At 40.5% G+C, this 27,233-nt stretch overlaps 1 protein-coding gene across 5 annotated transcripts; it reads left to right on the top strand.

The window, feature by feature from the left end:
- The first annotated feature begins 128 nt into the window (after positions 1-128).
- Positions 129-26,814, top strand: IFT46 (intraflagellar transport 46). Of its 5 annotated transcripts, none has more exons than XM_016139297.2 (13): positions 129-345; positions 1,076-1,172; positions 3,512-3,591; positions 5,102-5,251; positions 5,881-6,038; positions 7,697-7,771; positions 7,913-8,006; positions 8,418-8,546; positions 10,455-10,576; positions 10,912-10,978; positions 19,153-19,213; positions 19,500-19,585; positions 24,910-26,814. In XM_016139297.2, the coding sequence occupies exons 3-13, from the start codon at positions 3,547-3,549 to the stop codon at positions 25,003-25,005; spliced, it is 1,083 nt and encodes a 360-aa protein (XP_015994783.1). In that variant the 5' UTR covers positions 129-345; positions 1,076-1,172; positions 3,512-3,546; the 3' UTR covers positions 25,006-26,814. The 5 variants fall into 5 exon arrangements, with proteins under 5 accessions (XP_015994783.1, XP_015994786.1, XP_015994785.1 ...); XM_016139296.2 differs by having other exon boundaries at positions 133-345; positions 5,875-6,038; XM_016139300.2 differs by lacking the exon at positions 5,102-5,251 and having other exon boundaries at positions 130-345.
- Positions 26,815-27,233: the final 419 nt, after the last annotated feature.

Genomic DNA, 27,233 nt, shown 5'->3' with positions numbered 1-27,233 from the left:
CCGTGGCCGCTGGATGCCGCCATAGACGCATTTACTGAAACCATAGATAAAGCGGCGTCCTAATTGCCTAGAGAGGCTTTTCCACCCCATGCCCGAGCCGCTCTTGCTCTTCTTTGGATCATCTCCTGGAAGAGACGTAACGCGCGAATGCGTGGAGAAGGTCTCACGAGAATGAGAGGAAGTCTCGCGATTTTAAAATTTTATTTATTTTTACCTAGCAACTGAAAACAGGTCAGTTACTCCAAGTCGAATCCCTAAAGTGACCTGATCTGAAATTGGAGTGAGACCCTAGCCCAAGGCTGGGGTTCTTTCTATACAGAGGAGACGGATTCAGAGGGGCTACAGGTAATTCGTACTCACCATAGTAGAAAGAGAACTTCCTTTCTCCCTCTCAAGAGGAATTTAAGAGGACTCCCCTTCCCTCCTTTCCTTCCCCCTCAATCTCTTCTCACCTCCATGACAACTGTTCCTTCTCCCCTTCCTTCACGCTGCCACCAATCATCCTGCTTTCTTAACTTCCCAAGAAACTTAAGAGGGATCCAACCTGCAAGACGGGGGCGGAGGTGGAGATGGGGGTGATGCTTTCGGGATTATTGGATGAGATTGAGACTGGGGTTTACCCTCTCTTCTGTAAACGTGGTAACCCCAGAGACAGAACTCTTTCTAGAGCCTCTATAGCCTCCCCTAAGAAACCCCAACAACCTTGGGGAAACTGAGGGAACCTAAGGGGAGAGACGCCATCTACAGACGAATACTGTTCTGCCGGTGCGCGTGTATGTTAACAGCTTTGGAACGCTGGTGCAGAAGTTGGCTGTTGTTTCCCTCCACGATTCTCTTCTCTCCTTCCTCTGCCAGTCTGTCAACAGTTCCTATATAAGGGCTGCAGCAAAATAACTTAACCGCTTGACCTCGGGCCAAGAAGCCTTAAGGGAAGTTTGAATGGGGGAGAAGTTTTCATGTAAAACTGGTGTCTTGGGTGAGGAAGAGGACCAGTGCTGGTTTGGAATCGCACCTCTCCATAGAGTGCTTAATGTCCTATGATATGAGCTAAGGAATGTTATGTCCTTTTCCTTAGACCAAGATTGTTGAAAACCAGACATACGATGAGCGTCTAGAGGTTAACGACCCTGAAGAGATAGCAAGTATTTATACTCCAACCCCAAGACACAGAGGTAAGAGAGAAATGAAGAGGAAAGCAGAACAATGGTTCTTAGAAAAAAGATCAGGATGGATTCATGATTGTAATAGCAAATGTTGGCTTTCAGAGTCAAGTTACTTCACTTGCCATTATTTCTGTTTTCTAACTAGTTAAGGGGGAAGAAAACACAGCTACCTAGGTTGCAGGATCTTCCTCCAACTTGATGGGTATTCCCTAACGCCATTTACTTCAAGATACTATTCTGCTCACAATCTGCCAGGGGTTCATGTTTTGTTTGTTTGTTTGTTTGTCAAAACTGTTCTGCTCAGTTTTGAAAATGCGTTTGAATGCACACTATGTGTCAGCCTTATGCTTGGCACTATGTGTACAGTATCAAAAGAGATATCAATCCTGCCATCCTGATGGTAGTAATCATGGGAGACAGATGACAGATGAATAGACAGACATAATTACAAGTGTGGTAAGTGCATTGATACAGGCCAAGAGTTTGATATTATGGAGAATGATTGTGAGGAGTGGGATCTACTTTTGGTAGAGTGGTCAGGGAAGACCTAAGGAGGTGACATCTGAGATTGAAAGATGAGAAGGATCCAGACATAGAGGAAAAGTAGAACCGAAAAATGGAATAGCAAGTGAAATGTGGAGAGGCCCTAAGGCCAGAAAGAAGTTGGATTAATTTGAGGACTTGAAAGAGACTAGTGTATGATAGGAGGGGGTGATATCAGAGTAGGTAGTCAGGAGGTAGGCAGGCAGGCAGAGGAAGGCAGGAAGCATAGCAAGCAGAGCTTTAAAGGCTGTGCTGTTGTTACATGTGGAATGAACTGAAAGGTGAAGATGAAAGGGAACCAGTTGGAAGAACTTGCAATGGCTGAGCTGAGGTGATAGTGGCTTGGATGTGGTAAGGAAGTTGAGACTAGAGAGAAGAATCACTAAGACTTGCTGATGGGTTGAATATGGCTATAGAGTTAGGAATCAAGGATGATGTCTAGGTTGGTTTGTTGTGGTAAATATACTTAACATGAAATTTACTTTTTTACGTGTACAATTGAGTGACATTAAATAAATTCATATTGTTGTGTAACTATCTCTACAATCTATGTCCAGAACTTTTTCATCCTCCTCAACAGAAAGTGTACCCATTAAATAATTCCTCATCCCTCTCTACCCGCCAGCCCGTATTCTGTTCTATTCTGTTCCATTCTGTTCTATTCTATGCTATGCTATTCTACTTTGTCTCTATGAATTTACCTATTCTAGGTATTGCATAAGTGGAATCATACAATATTCGCTCTTTTGTATCTGGCTTATTTTACTTAGCAAAATGTTTTCAAAGTTCATCCATTCTGTAGCATGTGTTAGACTTTTCTTTCTTTTCTTGGCTAAATAGTATTCCATCGTATGTATAAGCAACCACATTTTGCTTATTCATTCATCTGTTGATAGACATTTGGGTATTTCCACCTCTTGGCTGTTGTGAATATGCTGCTATGAACATTGGTGTACAAGTATCTGTTTGACTCCTTGCTTTCAATCTTTTGGAGAGCTATATATATATGTGTGTGTATACACACACACACACATATGTGGGTATGTATATACACACACATATATACATGTGTGTGTGTATGTGTGTATACACACACATATGTATACGTGTGTGTGTGTGTGTGCGCATGTTTTTAATCTTGCCAGCTGTGGACATGATAATTTGTTTTCAGTTTGGGCAATTTTGTAGGCTGAAAAATGGGGTTTAATTGGCATTTATTTGATTTCTAAATCATGCTAGTTAATATCTTACCTGTGGTTATGCTTTTGGAATATTTCTAGTTAATTGTTCAGAATATTTTTTATTCCTCTTATTTTATGGGCACTGATTCAGACTTATATATGCGACTATAATTTACCAGGAGCTGGGTCAGCTCCTTCCATCTAAGGTTTTTTCATTTGATCCTTACAACAGTCCTGAGTGAGAAATATTACTGAATTCATTTAGAGGTGGAAATACTGAGACTCAAGTCATTATGTCCAGGTGGTATAGTTGTTTTTCAAACCCAGCCTTCTGATTATAAATCCAGCACTCTTTTTCACTTTACTAATTACTAACCTCATTTTACCATTGCATAAACTAAGGGATGATTTTATGCTATTTAGGTAATGGCAGGTAATCAATTAATATACTGTCCAAATACCTTAAGTATAGTAATGCTTAGTAAACATATGTTGGATTGAATTGACTGAGCCATGGTATTCATATAAACCCTATTCCATAAAAGAGCATAAAATATAAACTAATAATATTTGTCTTTAAAAATCATTTTAACAATAACTTAAAGGGAAAACTTTTCTTCTAAGGACTTCCTCATTCTGCCCATCCTCCTAACAAGACTATGGCTGATAACAGCAGTGATGAGTATGAAGAGGAAAATAATAAGGTGTGGTATAACCCACAACTTCTTGTGGAATTTTTGCTTTGCTTTTTTAGTAGTTATTTTGAGGTGACACTAGTTCAGTAGTAAACACTTCTTGAATATTCCCTCCAGTGGTTGGGTACCTTTGAGCTCATGGAGGACAATCAGGAAGAAAGAGCCTTAAGATTTTGATTCTTCCTTCAGGAATAAAGCCTACAATTACAGCCGACTTTTTGGCGAGGAATTTCCTACAATGTAGGGCAGTGTTTTGCAAAATTTACTGGTCATAAGAATCAACTGGGGGTACTTAATTTTTAAAAATGAAGATTCCTAGCCCCCACCCAGAACTACTGAATCAGAGTCTTGGAGGTAAAATCTTGGGAATTTATATTTATGGCAAGCACTCCAGGTAAGTCTCATAATAAAGCAAGTCTGGAATTGTTGTTTAGGCATTTGTTCATTGTCAACACTTGTGGTATTGCCAAATATTTTGTGAAAGAGACTTTAATTTTGAAGTCTTAAGACCCGGATGTCACTTTGTTGTTATTCTCTTAACCTAGACAATCACCTTATTTCTGAAGGAAAGATGAAAGATGCCTATAGCTCTAGCTGGATAGGAACTTAAAGTTGCACATGTGCTCTGCTTAACAGCCATTGTGTTCATCCTTAGGACATGATCCAATGGTTACATTTTAGTTGTCCTTCACTAACAGAAGTTTTGAAAACTCAGGTGAAGAAGAATATTTGAAGTAATGCAGAAAGCTGTAGTGATGCAGACTGTCATGAAAAGCCTAAGGTAGCCCAGCCCCACTTTATGACTACTGTGCTGTTTTAACATCTTATCCACAAAGTAAATTTTTAGGCATTTGTCTGTAGTATATAAAGTCCTCTGTGTTTAGATCAGGGATTTTGCAAAGCACAACATTGAAGGAGCAGACAAAGAAAAGTAAATAATTTTCCTAAATTGATCTCCTGATTTTGTATATTCTTCCTAAATTTTCTAGTCTTCATCATGTAAATATTCAAGGCTCATTTATGTTTCTGATTTAGTATGTACCCAGAATCAGCAGAAAGAATACATTTTTGAATAATCTTTAAATTGACAATCAATATTCTTAAAAACATCCCTTTGTCAAAATGCTTCCATGTGAACGAGGGTAATTTTGGCAGGTTTTGAATTAGGGAAGAACACTATAGAAGATTTTTATCAATTGTATACCAATAAGGCTTAGTTACTGAATAAATTCTGTAACTGTATGTCATATGTCACACATATTACAGATTAGTTAAAATATAATTTTTACTAGGTATAATGAATTTGTATTATGCTTAGAGGAAAATGTGACCAAAAGCAGTGTTTGATGTCCTGCAATGTGTTACAATTTTATGTGCCAATAGCTGCTTTACTGTAAAAGAAATGTTAAATAATTTTAAAAACTAGAATCAACTCTTAACCTCAATCTAAACCATATAGCATATGGAAACCAAGCCATCAAAACCTATCTTTAAAGGGGGCCAATTGATCATCCATTAGGTCCTAAGTGAGGGCATGCCACAGGCTCCAGGCCACAGAAGCAAAGATATGGACCCAGTCCCAACTGCCCCTGCAAGCCCCAAGCGTCACCAGACTCCTCATGGACTTGAGAGGGTGGGATGGTACATAGAGAATCAGAAGCTCAGAAAGGTAGGTTGTAATACCAATAATAGAAGGCTCTCTTATTTTGAGATATAATGTGTGCTCATTGCATTTAAAAACCTATGGAGGAGGGGAAATATGAATTGGTCAGATACCCTTTGAAGAGAATGGGAATAGAAAACCCATAGTCTCTGGAAGTGCTGGTTAGAATTAAGGTATGGAGCTAATTATGAACTTTCTTCCTTTGATAGTACAAGTAGCTTACTCTAGCCAGTCTTGCAAATTTGAAACCAGATTTCTTCCATGTGATCTTTGTGAGTATTAAGATCCCCTAAAGCTTGTCTTTCCTACTTCATCTTCCCATATTTCCTCCCAAAATAACTATTTAGAGTTGCATTTCTCCAATTAAATAGGTACATATTGGATAAAATTTATATCCAGACTTCAAGTTGAGAAATAGAATATTGTTATAGAAAGTGGGAATGCAGTTTATAGCTAATCAGGAATAGAAAAAGGTTCTCAAGGCCTTTCTGGGGAGTGCTACCTTCTCTTTCTGGTGATGTAGTGCCAGGGGGGTGGGTATTGGTTAGAGCACTAGGAGAGTACTGGCCATAGATATACTAAATTTCTCTTTATATGGACCTTTTTGTGCCTACCCTGCCCTATTGGAGGAGAAGAAGAAGAACTCACAGGTGGCACCTCGACAAGGCTTTAGTGAAAATGATGATGACGATGATGACGATGATGATGACGATGATGATGATGATGATGACGACTCATCTGAAACTGATTCCGATGAAGATGATGATGAAGCGCATGGAGCCCCTCTGGAAGGGTGAGGAAAGCTCCCCTGACTAGAAGGAAAGCACTTTCAAAACACTGGACAGGGAAGTGAAATCCCAGCATCTCTTTTAATCTCTTCTATTTAGGATTTTCAGATGTCTCTGAAACCAACATAATGAATTTTCATTCTTTTCTAGTCCAACTACCTCATTGAATCCTTGTATTACCTGAAACATTTGTGGGCTCATGGATCTCACAAGGATTTTCTGAGTAAATCTAAAAGATGACCCCCGACTTCAGGGAGTTCACATTTTGAGAAAAAGAAAATAAGTTTATATACATACCAAAGAATTTCTATTTAGCAAGGAAAGCATACATGCATAGGAGCATTTCTATTTTAAGCTCAGATCCTTCTTGCACAAGCAGAGACAGGCGCTTCAGGAGCTCCACATTGAGACAGAATGTTCCTGAATGATGCTTAAGTACAAATTCTCCTCACCCTGTTCTGGGCCCTGGTATTAGATTAATCATGTCCCACCCCTATAGGTTTTAATCAAAGGTGCCTCCATTTAATACAATTACTAGTTAAATAAGTGATGGTGTAACCAATCAGAATTCTATCTAGCCATTGAAAAGAATGAGGTAGCACAGAACACTGGTGAAGAACAACCTCCAAGAGATAACTGTTAAGTTTTTAAAAGGTATGGAAGAGTTTATGCTTTGCTCCTATAGGTATAAAGCAAATATTTCATAGACCATCTCTAGGATATACTAGAAAATAATAATAGTGATTACTTTTGGGAGGGGAAGTTGGTGGCAAGAGGACGGGTGGACGGGAGACAGGACTTTTCAGTGTATACATTTTGTACCTTTTATTTTGTATCTGTACGTTCCTTATTAAATAAATAATAAAAATAAAAATAGTTACCTTTGGATTATCCACCTACTGGTAGACACTAAGTAAATTAGGCAAATGTTGAATACCAGACTGGCTTTTCATGCTTCCCTATTTACTTCATGATCATATCATGCTTCCTTAAATTATAATCAGGGGAAATGTAAACTTTCAGTCATCAATCTGTTTCATTCTTTGTTAAACAATTCTGCCTAGAACAACCTTATTAATAATTTTCCAAGTCACTTATACACTTTGCCAATGTTCATTACATTTTACTTAATTATAATTAATGTGCCTTTTTTACTGTAAGCATTTCATGTATTGACGCAAGTATTTTTTTACTAACTATGCAATATTCAACTTGACATACCTAACCGTTACTCAGATGTTAGATATTTTGTTTCTAACTTTTTACTTTTATAAATAACAGCAAAAGACATCATTGTGAAAATTCCTGTTTTCCTTGAGGCAGACTGTTTTCATGCCATAAATTAAAAACTCATTCCATCTTTTCTCTTTATCCTTTTCATTCAAAAAAAGGGAAAACAATTTCTGCTAAGTCTAAAAACTTAAAAATTATGTTTTTGACTTTCTGTAGCAGTGTTCTTTATTGTCAGAGATAACTGAGAGCAAATTTTAATAAATTTTGAAGTTACCTTGCAAAAACCACCCAGGAAAAGCAGATGTGGGTGGAGCAGAAACTAGGAAACAGAATCACGTGCCCTGTGGTCAGAATAATACACAGGCTGAAGCAAGGCTTAGTGACAGCCACTATTCTCTGGCCACTCAGAGTCACATTTTTCTTTCCCCAGGGCCTATGATCCTGCAGATTATGAGCATTTGCCAGTTTCTGCCGAGATTAAGGAACTCTTCCAGTACATCAGTCGGTAAGTGTTAGGACTTCCCACCATAAGCCCCAGGCCCTACCTTGCTTGCCCTTTTCTACCTCTAGTCCAAAACAGGGCCATTCTCCTTAGATTTTAAAGTAAATTTCTCTGTCTCCACTTTCCCTTGGCAATATCTCCTAGGTATACACCTCAGTTGATTGACCTGGACCACAAACTGAAACCTTTTATTCCTGATTTTATCCCAGCTGTCGGGGATATTGATGCATTCTTAAAGGTACAGTCAGAATATCCTAAAAATGACTCCTTAGATGTTTTCTTCTGACCCTTCTGTTACTCATTACCTTGACTAGCATTGGCTAACTTGATATATATTCTTCATTTCATTAGAGTCCTTAACCTTGCTCTCTACTCTATATTATATTCATTGTTACTAGATAATACTTGATTATCTCATTATAGGTTAAAAATTTTGTCATATATCTGCCTCCTAATTATCCATGACTTCAGCTTTATATTTAAGGTCCCATAGATCACATATATTTTTCTAAATAGGATTTTAGTACAGTAGTCATACTAGTAATGATGAACCAGAAGAGTTCTTCCTCTTCAGCTCATTGGAAACAAGATATGTGGCCTTTTTATGTCCCTGTCATTTTTTCTGTTTTCTTATTTTTCTTCTAACCAGGTCCCACGTCCTGATGGAAAGGCTGACAATCTTGGCCTGTTAGTATTGGACGAACCTTCTACCAAGCAGTCAGACCCTACAGTGCTTTCACTATGGTTAACAGAGAATTCCAAACAGCACAGCATCACAGTAAGACACTACCCTTGTATAAGGCCCCAGCTGGAGAGGGTCAGAGCAGGGGCCTTGCTGGTATTTGAACAGTTGACTTACTGCCTATCAAAAGGGGTGATTTTGGTTTCAGGACAGCCTGATCTTTTAAATAATAATTTTATTAAGATATAATTTACCTACCATAAAATTTACTCTATTAACTGTGGCAAGTAGCCTTCTGCTATAGACTTAAGACGTGAATACCCTGTAATCCCCATCCTGTGCTCTTGTTCTGTGGTTTTGGTCTCTGTTTAATTGCACACAAGTAATACTACTGGGTAACCAGGTGTGAATGTGTTGAGATTTTTACTGTTTAGTGTGAAAGGAAAATTGTGAAAGAACGTATATGAAAGATAGAGTTGGATAAAAGAAATGCAGAGTTGCAAGCTCAATTTCAAGGGCTGTTAGACTTGGCATGTTGTGAGTGTGTTTGCTAAGCTCCTCATCCCTGCATAGATGCAGTGTTCTTAGGCTTAGTGTAAAACCTTGGTTTATTGGTTTCAGCCTAGTGTGGCAAATAGATCTTACAGGACAAAGCAGTATGTTGGTAGCTGGTAATGGAACAGACAAAGCTAGTCTAGCTTTGTCTTTATAAATAAGAGAAATGGGCTTAGCCATAGAGGTTAAAACTATACGGTTATCCCTATATTAACACGAGCCGGGACTTGGATACACATGGTTGTATTTGATATTTAATGATCTCCCAGCCTTTCTAGTCCAGGAACTTTTTGACAAACCTTTGTCCTTGTTTGACGGGTTTTGCCGTTGGGTTTTCATGTTTGTTTTTGTGGGTATTTGCCTCATTCCATCCCTGAGCTTTGCAGGTATATGGATATGATTCAAAACTATGTTTTAAGGTGTTTCTTGTAGTGGAGTCATTGGTTTGCAGCAATAAGTCACTTTTTTTCCCCACTAAAGCGTGACTAAAGTGAGAGAAGTTATTAGAAGAATTCTTTAATAGGAAGTTTTAGCTTTGCATTTCATTGCTTTCTTTCATGAAAATAACTTGGAGTTGCTCCTAAGTTGTCCATCTACTGCTTTGATTCCTTAGATCGCACCTAATCTTGCACTTTAAAGAGAAAACAAGAAATAAGTAATTGTTACAGAGCCCTCTGTATTATGCAGCTACCCTTTTGTAAGAAGCACTTTTTCCAAATAAAACAATAAAAAAAGCTAAATTTTATAATTCAGTGATTTTTTAGCATATTCAGAGTCGTGCAGCCATTACCATCTAAGAACATTTTCATCATTCCGAAAAGAAACTCCATACCCATTAGTAGTCATTCCTCATTCCCCCCACTCCTAGACCCTATTAACTACTTCATTTCTTTTTTGTAGGTGAATAATAGTCCACTGTACGGATACACCACATTTTGTTTATCCATTCACCATTTGTTTCTGTTTTTATTAGTTATGCTGCCATGAACATGTACAAATTTTTGCATGGACATATATTATTATTTCTCTTGGATATATATATACAGGAGTGGAATTGCTGAGCTATGTGGTAACAGTTTAACATTTTGAGGAACTGCCAAACTGTTTTCTCAAGTGGCTGAACCCTTCGCAATCCCACTGGTGAATGAATGAGAGTTTCAATTTCTCCGAATCCTCATCATTAAAAAGACACATTGTCTTTTTAATTCTAGCCATCCTAGTAGGTGTGAAATGGTATCTCATTGTGGTCAGTTCTGTACTATTGATCTGCCCCTTTCCCATGGCTCTGGACAGTTTTATTAGGATTTCCTATAATCTTCATTTGGCTGCTGCCAAACTTCCCTTTTTGTCAACGATGTTGTATATGAAATAGCAGCATATGATGAGTCACTGTAGAAACAAGAGAGCTACTTCAGTTCTATCAGCCAGGCTTTCCCCTTGTTTTTCTAGCAACATATGAAAGTAAAGAGCCTGGAAGATGCAGAAAAGAATCCAAAAGCCATTGACACATGGATTGAGAGCATCTCTGAATTACATCGTTCTAAGCCCCCTGCAACTGTGCACTATACCAGGTAAGAAATAACCACATTCTTCACCTCAGTAACCTATGGTAACCTTCATGACCTGTGAACCCATTGCTTCTGAGGGCCAAAAGACTGGAGACATACTTGATCAATCTGGGGTCCTATGGATCCCGGCAGCTACTGGCTAAGATTGCAGACATAAAGATTATAAGTTATCTGCTATTACTTAACGAGACCCTAGATAAGTTTGGTCTGCCATCTGTGTTCTTCTGAAATCCTGATGTGTCAGACTGAGATCCTTCCTTCATCCCAAATATCCTGATCCAGAGGTTCTGATGTTACTTGTCCATGTTTTTTGTTTATATTTACCTCTATATTTTTAGGCCCATGCCTGATATTGACACGCTGATGCAGGAATGGTCCCCAGAATTTGAGGAGCTTTTGGGAAAGGTGAGTGGACTGTAGCAGAAGCTAAGTAAGTATGGCACTTCCTCTAAGGACCAGTGTTTTCTCTTTCTATATTATTATCATTATTAACTTTATTAATTGAAGTATAATATACAATCATAAATGTATAAATATTGATTAATTTTCCCCTAAATTAAAAATTTGGTAATAAAGTTTATCTGAATCAATTTTTAACACTAATCATGAAAATTTTCAGAGAAAATAATGGAGGATATGCCCTATCAGACATAAAAAACACATTTTAAAACCATAGTAAATAAAACAGTAAGATATTAGTATAGGACTAGATGTAGAAATAGATCAGCAGCATATAACAATACAAAAGTGAACCCATACATATGTGGGATTTGATGTATAAGAAAGAGGTAGTATTTTAAATGGTTGGGTTATGATGAGATAATTAACTAGACATTTGAAAAAAAATTTAAATTAGGTGTATGCCTCAACCATATGAATGCGTGAATTTCAAATGAATTAAAAGAGTTAATGTAAAATAAAGCTACACAGTTCTATTTGGAGTTCTGTACAAGATGGCAGAGTAGGTTAACGTTGTGCTTGCCTCTCACAACCACATCAAAATTACAACTAAACTACAGAACAACCATCACTATAGTCACCTGAAGTCTAGCTGAACAGAACTCCTACAAGTGGGGCCACCTTGAGACTGGTAGGAGAGACAGAGATGCATAATAGGCTGGTCCTCATACCCGGCTGTGGTGGTTGAGAATTGAGAGGGATATCTCAATTGCAGAGATTCCCCTGGAGGCGCGAGGGGTCCTGGCCTCATACTGGGCTCCCAGGCCCAGGGTTTCAGTGTCAGGAAGAGAAGTCCCCATAGCCTCTAGCTGTGAACACCAACAGAGATTGTGGCTGAGTTAGATGGAGGGCATCTACAGTCACAGACGTCCCTCTTAAGTGGCCCATACATGGACTTACTCATCAATGGAATCACTTGATCTGAGCTCCAGCACTGGAGCAGCTGCTTAAAGAGTGCCAGGGATATATGGGGAGGAACTATATTGTCTAGTTTTAGGGTGAGGACTGGAGGGACAGCTTTCCTCTAGACAAAAGTGTTGGCAGAATCCATTCTTTCTTTGTTGAGCCCTATCCCATCCCAGCGTGCAGATGCAGGTGTTGCCAAATCTGAGTCTCCATCAACCTGGCTTACACTGGTTGCCCTGCTCTGGTGATTGATTCCTGAGATCTTGCCTCACCCAACTTGCAGAGCCACCCAAGCTGCCTATGCTTCAGAAAAATGAGACCGGCAAGAAACCAAGCACCACTCAGAGAGTTGGAGAACTCAGGTTTATTATGCCAGTGGTCCCAGAAGAGCTAGCGCTCTGAAGATCTGGGCCCCACACTCAGGGGTAACCTTACTTTTATAGGGCTTATCCATGAACAAGCAAAGGGGAGGGTGAGTCTTCAGTTGATCTCGAGGTCACCCTGCCCTTTGGCCTATGCAGCAAGCATGTCTATAGAAGCAGAACAAAGAGATGATTACAAGGTTAGCCATTTGAGTGGAAAATTCATCTTCACCTCTAATGGCTTTTCCATACAAATGGCCTATCTTGGCTCATTCTGCAGACTTTGCTAAAATCTCTCGAAGGTTCACAAAACCCAAACAAGCAGCATCTGGCCTCAGCATGCCCTGTTCCTCTTGCCAAACAACCTGAAGCCTGGCACTACTGACAGCTGGCCTCAGTTTGTGGGTTGGCCTCTCGAGGCACTTCTAAACCCAGCACCTGGTAGCCATCTGTGGATTGCTTGATGACTCTTGATAGGTGGCCCCAGGCAATATACAGGCTGCCACTGAACCTGGCCTGCAGTAGGGCCCCTCCCAAGAGGCTCTGGGGCTGGCATGCCTAGTGGCCAGCCTCTGACAAAGCTAGAGCACCACCTGGGGCTGCATCTGAGGACAACATACATAAAGGACAGACTGGGCAGGCATCAGAGGCCAGCTAAGCGAATCTTGTTCTGTAGAGTTACCCCTCACATGCCAGTCTTCACAACCAATCAGACCAAGGGTAAGTCCCTCCCATTGATGTGCAAACCGCAGTCAATTCTCAACTATAACAGGAGGGCACACACAACGAATACAGGGACACACCTGGAGCACCTATCTTAAGTGACTAGGAATGACTGCACCACTGAGCCTGACAGGACACCTGCTACATAAGGCCCCTCTCCTAAGAGCGGGAAACATAGCAGTCTTACCTAATACATAAAAACAAACACAGAGAAGCAGCCAAAATGGGGAAACAAAGAAATATGTCCCAAATGAAAGAATAGAACAAAACTCCAGAAAAAGAGCTATACAAAATGGAGACAAGCAATCTGCCAGATGCAAAGTTCACAACACTGGTTATAAGGATGCTCAATGAACTTAGGGGAAGAGTAGATGAACTCAGTGAGAATTTCAACAGAGAAAAAAGAAAAATGGAGATAGAAAACATAAAAAAGAATGAGTTAGAAATGAAGAATACAATAATGAAGACTACATTAGAAGGAATCAATAGTAGAAACAAGATCAAATCAGCGATTTAGTAGATATGTTAGCAAAAACACCCAATCAGAATAGCAACAAGAAAAAAGAATTTAAAAAGGATAGTTTAAGGGCCTCTGGGACAATATCAAATGAACCAGCATTCCATCATAGGGGTACCAGAAGGAGAGAGAGCACAATGAATTGCAAGAAATGATGGAAAACTTCTCTAACTTGTTAAAGGAAGTAGACATACAAACAAGCCCAGGAAGTCCAAGGAGTCCCAAATAGGATGAACCCAAAGAGACTCACACCAAGACACATTCTAATTAAAAGGCCAGAGGTTAAAGGCAGAGACCCTTAAAAGCAGCAAGAGAAAAGCAGTTAGTTACATACAGCGGAACTCTGATAAGACTGTCAGCTGATATCTCAATAGAGACTTTGTAGGCCAGAAGGGATGGGCAAGAAATATTCAAAGTGATGAAAAGCAAGGACCTACAACTAAGATTACCCTGCAAAGCTATCATTCAGGATCGAAGGACAGATAAAGAGCTTCTCAGACAAGAAAAGGCTAACGAGTTCATCAACACCAAACAAATATTACAGAGGGACTTCTTTAAGGAAAAAGAAAACAAAGATTTAAAACTACAAATGATAAAATGGCAATAACTACATATTTATCACCAATCACTTCAAATGAAAAAGGATTAAGTGCTCTGATTGAAAGACAGGGTGGCTGAATGGATAAGAAAACAAGACCCTTACATATGGTGCTTACAAGAGATTCACTTCAGATCAAAAGACACACACAGACTGAAAGTAAAGAGATGGGAAAAAAAATATTTCATGGAAATGGAGATGAAAAAAAATCTGGGGTAGCAATATTAATAGCGGACAAAATAGATTTTTTTAAAAAAAGGCTATAATAAGAGACAAAGGACTTAGTAATTCCACTTGTGGATATTTATCTGAAGAAACCCAAGGTACTACTTTGAAGGGACATGTATATCCATATGGTCATAGCATTATTTACAATAGCCAAGATAAGGAGGCAATGCAGGTATCCATGAATGGATGAATGGATAACGAGGTGGTACATATATGTAATGGAATATTACTCAGCTATAAACAAAGTCTTGCCATCTGAAACAACATGGATGGACCTAGAGGGTATTGTGTTGAGTAGAGTTAAATCAGATAGAGAAAGACATTCCACATATTTCACTTACATGTGGAACCTAAAGAACAAAATAAATACGACAAAAACAAACTCATCGGTACAGAGAACATTTTGTTGTTTGCCAGATTGGAGAGGGGTTAGGTGGGGTGGGTGAACAATGAGAATAGATTAAGAAGTCCAAATTGAGAATACCAGGCAAAATACCATAGATGATAGAAGCTTCACTCATCCCCTCTTGCGACCACATCAAAGTTGAGATGGAAACATGGAGCAGACATCAAGCAGAGCTGCCTGGGGGTCCAGATGAACAGAAGCCCTACAATTAGGCAATAAATAAGAAATCACCCTGTAGCTGTAGAAGATAGACGGGGGAAAAGATGTGAGGCTGCCTGGTCCCCAGTGGCTGAGTGGGACAGAGGCAATGGCAGCAGCAGCCAGTAGCTGCAAATGCCTCTCAAAGGAGCCATGTATGCAACTGGACTTTCACAGTGACAGACCTGCTCGCTCTGGGCACCATTGCCGGGTCAGCTGCTCGGGGGTCACCACGGTCTTACAGGGGGACACTGACTTGTCAAACTGAGACTGGAGATGTGGTTTTCTACTTGGCAGAAGTGCTGGCAGAATGCATTGCTCCCCTGTTGAGTCCTTCCCTCTGCCAATGTGCAGAGGCTATGCTGCCATAGCTGAGACATCATCAAACTGGATAATAGGTCACTACGTCCAGAGGATTTCCTGAAATTCTGCCTCCCCAAACTCGCGGCCCCACTCAAGCCACATTCAGTTATGTCCTCAGCGAGTCCTGTCCACTTACCGAGCAGCGCCAAGATTCACACTGATGGCAGCTGGATCTCAGTTTCTAGCATGGCTTCTTGAGGCAACCATAAGCACAGCATCTGTGGATTGCTTTCTGAATCTTAACAGGTGGCCCTGGAGGGGCACAGGCTGGGGCTAAACTTGGCCTGCAGCTGAACCCCTTTTATGACTGTGCTGCTGGACACCTACTACACAAAGCCATGCTCATAAGACTGAGAGACTTTGGAGCTTTGCTTAGTACATAGAAACAGATACAGAAAGGCAGCCAAAATGAGAAGAAAAAGAAGAAGAAACCATATGGAGGAACAGAACATAGGTCAAGGAAAAATGTAGTCAAGCAATCTTACTGATGCAGAGTTCAAAATACTGGTTATAAAGATGCTTGATGAAATTAAGGGAAGTATAGATGAACTCAGTAAGAGGTTTAACAAAGAGACTAAAACAAAAACAAAAATGGAAATGGAAATTATAAAAGAGAACCAGTCAGAAATGAAGACCACATTATTTGAGATGAAGAGTATATTAGAGGGAATCTACAGAGCGGAGGAAGAAGGGGTCAAAATACAGATATAGAAGTTGGAGAAGCCAAGGACACTGAACCAGAACAACAAGAAAAAAAGTAACCAAGAATATAATAATAATTTAAGGAGCCTATGGGACAAAATTAAGGGTAACAACATCCATGTCGTAGGGGTACCTGAAGAGGGAGAACGAGAAGTTAAATATATATTAAAGAAATAATGATTGAAAACTTCCCTAACCTGGGAAGGAAATAGATATACAAACCCAGGAAGCTCAGAAAGTCCCCCCAAAACCAGGGGTCCAAAGAGGCTCACACTAAGACATATCATAATTAAAATGCAAAAGGTTAAATACAAAGAATCTTAAAAGCAGCAAGAGAAAAGCAATTAGTTACATACAAGGCAGTACCCATAAGACTGGCAGCTGATTTCTCAAAAGAAACTTTGCTGAGCAGAAGGACTTGGCACAAAATATTCAAAGTGTTGAAAATCCAAGATCTACAACCAAGAATACTTTATCCAGCAAAGCTGTCATTTAGAGTCAAAGGACAGATAAAGAGCTTCTCAAACAAAAATAAGCTAAAGGAATTCATCAATACCATGCCAGTATTACAGGAATTGTTAGAGGGACTTCTTTAAGAAGAAAAACATGTATCAAAAACATGAATAAAGAATGGTAATAACTACATATTTATCAAATACCTCAAATGGGATAGAATTAAGTGTTTCAACCAAAACATAGGGAAGCTTAATGGATAAGAAAGCAAGACCCCTACATATGCTGCCTGCAAGAGACTCACTTCAGATTAAAAGACACAGAGATTAAAAGGAAGAGGATATAAAAAGATATTGCCTTGATGGACCTAGAAGTTTTGCACTGAATGAAGTAAATCAGATTGAGAAAGACAAATGCCACCTGATTTCACATCCATGTGGACTCTAAAGAACAAAACAATAACAGTAAAAATGGAAACAAACTCATAAATACAGAGAATATTTTGAGGGCTACTGGACGGGAAGGGCGTTAGGGGACAGTGAAAAAGGGCAAAGGGATTAAAAAGTACAAATGATAGATACAAAATGGTCATGGAGATATAAAGTAGCATAAGGAAAATAGTCAACAATGTTGAAAAATATGTAAGGGGAAGAGGGGTACTTGATTTAGTGGGATGACCACTTCATGAGTTATATAGATCTCTATATAACTATGCTGTATAACTGAAGCTAATATATTATTGTATGCCATGTGTAATTGAAACAAACTCATTGAATTGTATAACATAAATATGAACAACTGTCTATTTTAAGAAAGCTGGCAAAAAAAAAGTACAAATTGGTAGTTACAAAATCGCCATGGAGATGTAAATTATAGCATAAGGAATGTAAATCAATAATAACTATGTATGGTGTCAGAGGGTTCTAGGTATGTCAGGGTGATCACTTTGTAAGTTATAGAAATGTGTAAATCACCATGTTGTACACCTGAAACTAATTTAACATTGTATGCCAACTATAATTGAAAAATAAAAATAATATTAAAGAATAAAATAAAAAATAAAGTTGTAAGTGAAAAAAAAGAGAAAAGGCAGCTAAGAAAAAACTAACTTGTTTTTTTGTATATCCTAAGTTGGTTTTCCTCTCATAAAATTGTTTCTGCATGTTCCCTTTTTAAATGGGCAATGAATAACTTTTAGAGAAATAAAAAAAAAGGTATACAGGTACAATTTTTAAAAATAGGAGAAATATTTAATAATGTTTGAATGGTTTCTTAGCACAATAAGATACTAAATAATTATAATGGGAAAAATGTAATAGTTACCATACACAAAGTTAAAAGAGTGATGGACTTAGGAAAGTACCTTAAATATATATATATATATATATATATATATATATATTACTATCCAAGTAAATCATACCAAGAAAAAAACACTCAGCAAAGAGGATAAACAGTCTTCCTGGCCATCATACTTAAAGTTGTTACACCAGCTCCTCCATGTTCTCCTCCCTGTTTCCTGGCTTTTTCTCCATAATACTTACTGTCTAACATGCTGTATACCTTACTTGTTTTGTTTTTTGTTTCTCCTTACTGAAATACAAGCTCATGAAGACAGATTTTCTTGTATGTATTTATTGAAGTTGTTTTAAAAGTGAAGAATTTGAAAACAACCTCTTTTAAAGCTGTATCTAAGGGAAAATGCCTGATTAGAGAATTGAATAGATAGATTGTAGTATATCCATTCAGTGAAAAGCTTTTACAGTGGAGTATTATTTGGCCTTATTTTGCTCTGACACAGGGAAATATCAATGATGTTGTGAAGTAAAAAAAGGAAATTGCAGAGCTATGTACACTCTGATTTTTGTAAAAAGAAAACAAAAATTTTTTGAAGAAGTGGTTTTTAAACTTACAATATAACTTGTTTCAATTTAGAGCCTGTTACCTGAGATGTCTTGTCTATTTTTCTGGGATTTTTTTTTTTTTTTGTATCCAAGAAACTATTAATATTTGGACATAACCTGGTACCAATTTCTTTTTCACAAAACACAGGAAGACAGCATGGCAGTTTATTTTACTTATAACAGTACATTTTACTTATAAAGTCCTTTGGTTCTGTTAAGTCATCTGCTAATTTAGTAGTTGATTATTATGGCCAATTCCATTTTACTGATCATAGAAAAAAAAGCATATTATATTATTTGCTAGGGCTGCCATAACAAGTGTACTCCAGACTGGGAGCCTTAAACAACAGAAATGTATTTTATTTTCTCATACTTGTAGAAACTAGATGTCTGAGATCAAGTTGTTGGCAGAGTTGATTTTTTCTAGAACTTCTCTTCTTGGCCGTCTTCTCCCTCTGTCTTCACATGGTCTTCCCTATGAACGTGTCTGTCTGTGTCTTAATTTCCCTTTTTTACGAGGATACCAGTCATACTGGATTAGGGTCCACCCTAATGACTTCATTTTAACTTAATTATCTCTTTTAAGACCATATCTACAAATACAAACACATTCTGAGGTACTAGGGATTAGAACTTCAACATATAGATTTTGAGAGAACACTACTTAGCAGATAATATATATGTGTTATACTAAGAGCTCTTTTTTCTTCTGAGAGAGAGTTCAGCCTTTTGACCTTGGTCCATCCCATGCCCCTCCTAGGTGAGCCTGCCCACAGCAGAGATTGATTGCAGCCTAGCAGAGTACATTGACATGATCTGCGGTAAGCTCTTCCATCCCTTCCTTTTCCTGTCTGGATAAACACACTGTGGGCTTTTGAAAACACTTGTTTACCCTGGGTAGCATTTTGAATTACAGCCTTCACTTAAAGCCAGTTGTGCTATTGGCAGCAGTCAAGGGTGGTGTTTGGGATTATGTGACTACTTCCCAGGTATTTAACCCCCAAAGCCATGGTAACATCTGGGAGGAGATTGGCTCTCCTAAGCAGAAATGCCCCCATAAATCCTGCATTTTTGTTTGGTTCTGCTCATGGGAGTTCTTGATTTCAGCCATCCTAGACATCCCTATCTACAAGAGTCGGATTCAGTCCCTCCACCTGCTTTTTTCCCTCTACTTGGAATTCAAGAACTCACAGGTAAGACTAGCACTAGAGATTGACTTAAGTTATAGTGAAGATTGCTGCAGTCTCTACTATTCTAAGACAGCTGTGATTATATCCATGACAATAGAGGATGTCTCTGCTGGGAGTTAACCATTACCCTTCTCTATAGTAAGAGAGCTGCAAAATGGGAAGGGGGGTGGCGGGGGCGGGGGAAGGTTAAAGGAGGGGGAAGTAGAGGAAATGTGAGCCTTAGATGAGGTTAGGTCAGGATCTACAGAGGACACTCATTCTATAGGAGAACCAAGAGGCTTTAGGAATGGAAGCAGGAAGAGAGCAAAAAAAGGGGTTCATTTTTGAAGGAGATGGGGCAGATTTTCAGCTGTTTCTCAAAGACAACACTAAGGAATTCCGTTGTAGCTGCCAGCACCCGAAAGACACATGGACCACCAGAACTCAGTCAGTTATAGGAAACACACTTTTTATTCAGCCAGCTGGGTCTGCCAGGGGTACGCAGACCCCAAATTAAGCAGCCCCAAAATGTAGAGGTACAGAGTTTTTAAGCCCAAAATCCCATTCTTCATTCTGTCTAAACACAAAGTTCTGTTTTTCTTCACTACCTGTATACCCACAGGTTGGGTGTGCAAGCGGGGGTATAGAAGCAGAAAGCTTATTATTAGAATATTATGTTCCTGTGGGTGACAGCCTATGTTCCCATGGACATAGCCAAGCAGTAATTTTCCAGCCAGCACATTCCCCACTGACCTTACCAGAAAATCAAATCCTTGATTCTTCATGTGGAATTTGCTTATAGCCTCTATTCTGTAATAGAATTAATTCTTTTCCTTATATATGTAAACAAGAAATTAAGAAAACATGGGACAAAAGTTAACAAGAGGAGGAGGATGATTAAAGGTCCAGCTACAGCAGATAGTAGGGTTGTTAGCCACGGTGACCAATTGAACATACTATGAAACCAGTTATTTAATTCTAGTCTCTGTTTTTCTCCGGCATTTAAATTTCTCTGTACTAGTAGTACATCTTTTCAAATTATTCTAGAGTTATTGGCATAGAAGCAACAGGTTTCACTTAGAGCCATACACAATCCATCTTCTAAAAATAATAAATTTAAACCTCTTCTATTCTGAAGGACTACTTCTGCTAGTGAATCAACTTGAAGTTCTAGCCTCCTGAGCTCAGTCAAATTTAGGGGAGTTCCTACCCTGACATAATAAGGGGGTTTTGGGTTTAGACACAACCAGCAATCTTGTCCTCTGTCTGGGGTAGTCTTATTTAAGACCTTGTGTATTGTCGTTAGCAAAGTTAATGTTCCTTCTGGTTCTGGTTGTGGCTGGTCGAATGCCTGGGGTAAAGAGGAAAAAAAGAAACAGAGGGTTATACTTATGTACACTTGAGTCTTAGTCTTAAAGGCTCGTCTTCCTGAGCTGTCCACTCTCGTGCTGCCTTTACATGGGAGTGACGAATCCATGATGGGATGCCATCTACTTTAACTACAGTGGGTGTCATCAGGTAGACAGTGAAGGATCCTTTCTATTTGGCTTCTAGTCCCTTGGAAGTGAACTTCTGAATCTACATAGAGTCCCCAGGCTGAAACTGATGAGTAAATCTTTCCCCTGGGGCTGAGTGGGCAGCAGGAACCCGGGACCAAACCTCCTTCTGTATGCTTTAAAGGGCCTGTAAAGACTTAAGTAAGACAAGGTTATGCAGTTCTGCCTTTTTTTCATCTTCTAGGTACTAAAGGTGGGAGTTTCCCAAAGAAAATTTCAAATGGGGTGAATCCATTAATATACAGAGTACACATGGCTCGGAGAAGAGCAAAGGGGAGAAGTTCTACCCAGATCCCACCAGTTTCTAATCCTAACTTGACTAATGTCTCTTTTAGGGTCCGATTCATTCACTCTACTTGGCCCAAACTTTGGGGCCAGTATGCGCAGTGGAGTTTCCATTGCGAATTTAGGTAGCTAGCCAATTGCTGTGATACTTTTGCTACGAAGGTTGGCCCATCATCCGACCCTAAAGTTCTGGGGAGACCAAATCGAGGGAGGATTTCTTGTAGTAGGTTCTTAGTAACTACTAAGGCAGATTCTTTCCTGATGGGGAAGGCCTCTACCCATCCTGAAAAGGTGTTTATAAAAACAAGTAAATATTTGTAGTCCCCCACAGTTAGGGTTACTTCAATGAAATTGACTTCCCAGTGGTCTCCCAGATAAGTTTCTCTCCCTATGCCTCGGTTCTTCTATCTTCCCCTTCTTTGGATTAACTTGGGCACAAGCCAAGCATCATGAGGCAATCTCCTCTGCAGTTCTTCTCCCTTCTAACAAATGAAACTAGGGGTCTAAAGCTTGGAGCATCTTAATCTCCCCTAGGTGTGTGGTCTGGTATAGTTGGTAAAGGAGAGTCCTTCCAAGAGCCCGTGAGAGCTATCTGGGGTCGTCCACCACCTCTGTCGGTTCCTAGTGGCTTCCTTGTCTTGAAAATACATGTCCTCTTCCGCCATATAGGTTGGAGATGGAGGCAGTTCTAGGTCAGTAGATGTGGTGGGGGCCCCACTGGCCTTGTGGCCGCTGTTCTTGCCTCTGTATCAGCTAGTAGGTTTACCTCACCCTCAAGACTATTCCTTTTGTGATGCCCTTTCCAAAGAACAACAGCCAGAGCCTTAGGCATCCATATAGCTTCAAGTAAGGCTAAGATCTCCTTGTTCTTGATGTCCTTCCCAGCTGAAGTCAGAAGCCCTCTCTCCTTGTAGATGGCTCGGTGTACATGTTCAGTGGTAAAGGCGTATTGGCTGTCTGTGTATATTGTGACTGCCTTATCCTTTCCCCATCTTAGTACCTCGGTGAAGGCGATGAATTCTGCCTTTTGAGCAGAAGTCCTATGGGGCAGAGCTTGTGACCACATGGTGCCAGTTAGAGTTATGACCCTTGCCCCAGCATACCTCCTTCCTTCCTGCACAAAGTTGCTCCCGTCCATGAACAGAACTTCATCGGCCTCAGGCAAAGGGGAGTCTTTGAGGTCTGGCCACAAAGAACACACAGCGTCAGTAAAATCTGTGCAGTCATAAACGGGGGTCTCGGGGTCTGGGTGTGGCAACAGATTGGCTGGGTTGATGACAGTAGCTTTGGATTTTAGCCATGCGTTTGGGGTCATCCAGTGCTTCCTTGTTGTTGAACATCTGAGCTATCTCAACAAGTTGGGACAGGTTCATACCTGCAAAACTTTCGAATTTTTGCAATTTATGCCAGATATCAGGGGCTGCCTGAGTAGCAAAGGCTATATTAATTTCCTGCTTGTTCTCAGGGGCCTCAGGATCAATGGGAGTGTATACCCAGTACACCTCATTCAAGAAACACTCCAGGGGATTCCTGAGGTCCCTCCCTGTATAACTTCAGTTACCTTAGAAAGGTTAATTGGTTGGCAAGCAGCCATCTTAATTCCCCCAATTAGAATCTGGTGGTACCTATCTAAAGCCATTCTCCCAGCCTGAGAATTGTGTCCCCAGTCTGGGCAGGTGGAGGGAAATTCCTCCTCAGTCTGTTCCTCTGCTTCCTTAACTCTCCTCCCTCCCACAGCTATATTTTGTGTTTCACTCTGAATGCGTCTATGAGTTATTCTGAGGGGTCAAGGGGGTAATTAAAAGCTGTTGGCAGTTGTCCCAGGCGGGGCAGTGAGTCCGAAAGACACTTTTTAAGAGTCCCATTAATGCCTGGGGTTTCTCAGAGAAAGGCAGATTTTGTGCCTTCCAGTTGTACAGGTCACTAGTCGAGAAAGACACGTAAACCATAAAGGGCCTGTCAGTGTGATGCCTCTGGGGTAGTGCTTCTCACAAGGGGAGGATGGCCGGGGTGGTGGTATCTGCTGGTGCCCCACCAGGAGCGGGAGCAGGAGGCCCATAGGGGTTACCTGCTGGCCTTCCGAGGAGGTGAGGCGGTGCTATTTGGCCTTGTTGTCCTGGATTATAGGGTGGGGGAAGGTCATAGTCCCCGGTGGAGATTGGAGGACCGAGGGACTGGGCCGTCTTGGAGATTCAGTTGCTGCATGTTTTGGGGTGCCCACAACTAAAATCCGCGCCCCCAGAGACATGGCACACCAGTGGAGCCACGGAGGGGGGTTCTGAACAACGTTTAACCATTGATCAACGTAGAGAAACTGATCAGGATGTCTCGGGTCTCCCAAGACAACCTTCCAAACATTCCTCCCCAAACCCTTGTCAAAAGAGCCCTCTGGCGGCCAGTTTACACCAAAAGATGGCCACTCAACTTCATGTCCTTAATGTCCTTAGTCTACCTGGAGAAAACTTTATGCCATAGTTAGCTCCCTCTACAAACATGTCTTTGAAATGTCACAGGAGACACCTCAAGGGTGTCTTCTGCGAACTCAGGCTTCCCCCCATCACTTGTGCAGAAAACATGAAACAGAAAACACAAAACAGACACTCAGACGAGAACAATTCCTGAGGTGCAGGTAGACCCAGAGACGTCTGCCACCTACAACCTAGACAGGACCAGAGACAATAAACAGAACCCAACAACAGGGCACAGGAGGCAGTGTCCCACAGCCTGGCCATGGTCCAGGAGATATGACTGAGTCCACTCTCTCCACGGACCCCCAATGACTGATCAACAGAACCAGGAAGGCACCTTTTATCCAGACGCCAAGGCCTCGGAGATTCTAGATTCCCATGGGGACCAGGAACAAAGAGTGTGTCCTGAAAGTTGCGTCCTTGACGATTGCATTTAACCGCGTCATAGCATTCAAGGATCCTGGAACGTCTCAGGTTGGCCACCCCTTTGAATCCGTAACAGAGACAAGTAACTGCTTCGGAGGCTGGTCCAGTCTTAGATCCCAGGACCACTCCCTGAGATCTCGCTGGGGCCTCCAAATGTTGTAGCCACCAGCCCCCAAAAGACACATGGACCACCAGAACTCAGTGAGTTATAGGAAACACACTCTTTATTTAGCCAGCTGGGTCTGCCAGGGGTATGCAGACCCCAAATTAAGCAGCCCCGAAATGTAGAGGTACAGGGCTTTTAAGCCCGTTCTTCATTCTGTCTAAACACAAAGGTCTGTTTTTCTTCTATTCACTACCTGTCGACCCACAGGTTGGGTGTGCAAGCTGGGGGTGCAGAAGCAGAAAGCTTATTAGAATGTTATTTTCCTATGGGTGACAGCCTTTGTTCCCATGGACATAGCCAAGCAGTAATTTTCCAGCCAGCACAATTGTTTTGGAAGTAGGATTGGTGAAAACTGGAACTAAGGATTGTAAAGAAGTTAGTTCTTGCTGAAATGTAGCAATAAGCATATCCCAAATAATCCATGTTCCCTCTCTTCTTTCCCCACAGCATTTTAAAGCTCTAGCTGAAGGCAAGAAAGCATTCACCCCTCCTTCCAACTCCACTTCCCAAGCTGGAGATGCAGAGACATTAACCTTCAGCTGAGACACCTCCCAGGTCACTCTATTTCAAGGTTCAGCTGGCTTTTCTACCCCAGCTAAGAAGGAGAGATGGTTATCAGCCACCTGGTATTCTTGCCTTGACTCAGGAGCAGTGCATGTCCTACTACCTTCTCTGCCAGAAAGTACTGCATATGTTCATTAAATAGTTTCTGCTTGTCTCAGATTTCCCTCCCATGGGTATTATGCATTTTATGCACTGTGGAGATTTGAGGTTGAAGAATTGGAATTTCTGGGATCCCAAAATGCTTTTTGTTATCTCAAAAATGTTCTTTTTGAGATAACAATAGAATTGTTCTCTTTCTTAAAATTAGTTGGCAAAGATTTTACAAGTAAAATGCTCTTTCAAATTATCCTGCTGTTCTATAGTATGGAGGAGAAAAGGCAGACTGAGCATAAGGCAGAGAGAAGGAGCTTAGCCTAGTAATAGACCTTAAGTAATTAGCATTTTAAGCAAAACTCAACTTTTTGAAATAAAATCAAACACCAGTCCTCCAAGGTTGGCAGTAGAGGGAATCATTGTTCTCCTGGAACTTATTTTTCTGGGGGTCTCTCACTAGCTAATGCTGCCTGCTGTACAGGCTACCTGCCTGTCTGCCAAGCTCCAGACCTGCCTGGTTGTAGCCAGGGAGCCTAGCTATTGCAGTAATCTAGGTGAGAAATAATTGTGCCTTGGATTAGGGTGGGAGTGGTGGTCTTAGTAGTCATGGACAGATTTGGGGAATATTTTGTAGGTTATAGCAGTCAAGCTCTAGTCAGGAAATCAGAAACTATGCTTTGTTACTCCTAACAAAGAGAGTTAATAATGGGAAATTGGTTACAAAAGGGTTGAAAGGGCTGAAGAAATGAAAGGGAGAATGGAGGGTGCTGAAGGAATGGAGGGTTAAAGGCGTGGTATCCACTGCGGGTGTGGGAAGCAGAAGAGGTACTACCGTGGTCTTGCATGGCCGAGGAAGTATCACACAGGCTCTGTGCAGACCCTCACCCTCACTACTATAGCACTGAGAGCCATGGCTGCTGCTTCCTTTCACCTACCTTCTCATATCTTGCTGGTGCCTCCCATCAGCAGAAATTAACAGCTGGGAAGGGAATCTGGAAAATCCAGCAGTTTAACACAGAGTATAGTAGGGAGGGAATGGGGCTGAGAGGCCACAGATAACTAACCAGTACAGGTAGAACCAACAAAACTTGCTGATAGATTGGACACTGGGGATGGAAGGAAAGAGGTTAAGATGACTCCTAGGTTTTTAGCTCGAGGGACTGAATGGATAATGAAGTACTGATATGGGGCTAAAGTGGAGCAAGAATTGATTGGAGGGAAACATTACATTAAAATGGTACACTCTCAGTCTAATATATACACGGTAAACACATAGATGGGAGGGGAATCATTTCTTACAGACTCTTAAACCAGCTATGACGTTCACATTATGCTTGAACTTGAGGAACAGGAACATTTGAGCTCAGACCTTCTTCTGACACTATATTGGGACCAGGCGCTCTCAAATAGATTCCATTAATGCTCACATTTAACTCACAGGGAAAAAAGAGAGGCCAAATGTGATACAAACTCAAATTCTCCATTAGGTTTTCAGGGAACAATCAGACTGACTTCTATAGCTAGAGCTGAGACTCAGCACTAATAAATACAGTAGATTGTTGTTACTCATGGTAGTTATGTTCTATAAAGTCAGCTAACTAAACCTTTATGCTGGCTCTCCCTAGCCCGAAGTGTCCCTCACCTCACCTGATACTATGTTTTCAGCACTTCTAAATAAACAAATATTAAACACAAGTATGTATATTTTCATTCCTTTAACCTTATTTACTGAAGTGACAGTATAGGAATAAAAAAATGGTATAAACCAGCAAGGACAGATAGTAAGAAAGCCAGTGACTACAGATTATAAATAGCAACACAATTTTGGAAGATGGCCAAGTGGTCACTGATTTAGTCAGGGGGTTGGGGAAAAGCTTGCAATTTGACTGCCTGTGGAGGAGAGGAACAGAGAAACTGACAAGAAGTAAGCTATTTGACACTGTAGAACTATGAAAAGGATCAAGAATTAAAAGTGCCAGATTTTTCTGATGGCATGTGTGCAGGGTGGGGCTGAAACGGGCAGATTGGTTGACAGTTTGTAGAAAGATTGAAATTTTCCCACCTGTACTGCCCATTTCCTTACCCCAACAGAAGAGAGTAACCTTTGCGTCAAA

The sequence above is a fragment of the Rousettus aegyptiacus genome, unplaced genomic scaffold (genome assembly GCF_014176215.1).
Source record: "Rousettus aegyptiacus isolate mRouAeg1 unplaced genomic scaffold, mRouAeg1.p scaffold_m13_p_5, whole genome shotgun sequence".
NCBI classification, from domain to species: domain Eukaryota; kingdom Metazoa; phylum Chordata; class Mammalia; order Chiroptera; family Pteropodidae; genus Rousettus; species Rousettus aegyptiacus.
This window is presented reverse-complemented; position numbering and strand designations above follow the sequence as displayed.

Bases quoted from the DNA above. Each gene is read 5' to 3' on its own strand.
- IFT46 (XM_016139296.2), top strand. From the start codon at position 3,547: ATGGCTGATAACAGCAGTGATGAGTATGAAGAGGAAAATAATAAG. The intron at 8,007-8,417 runs GTACAGTCAGAA...TCTTCTAACCAG, and splicing joins ATATTGATGCATTCTTAAAG to GTCCCACGTCCTGATGGAAA. The intron at 8,547-10,454 runs GTAAGACACTAC...TTGTTTTTCTAG, and splicing joins CCAAACAGCACAGCATCACA to CAACATATGAAAGTAAAGAG.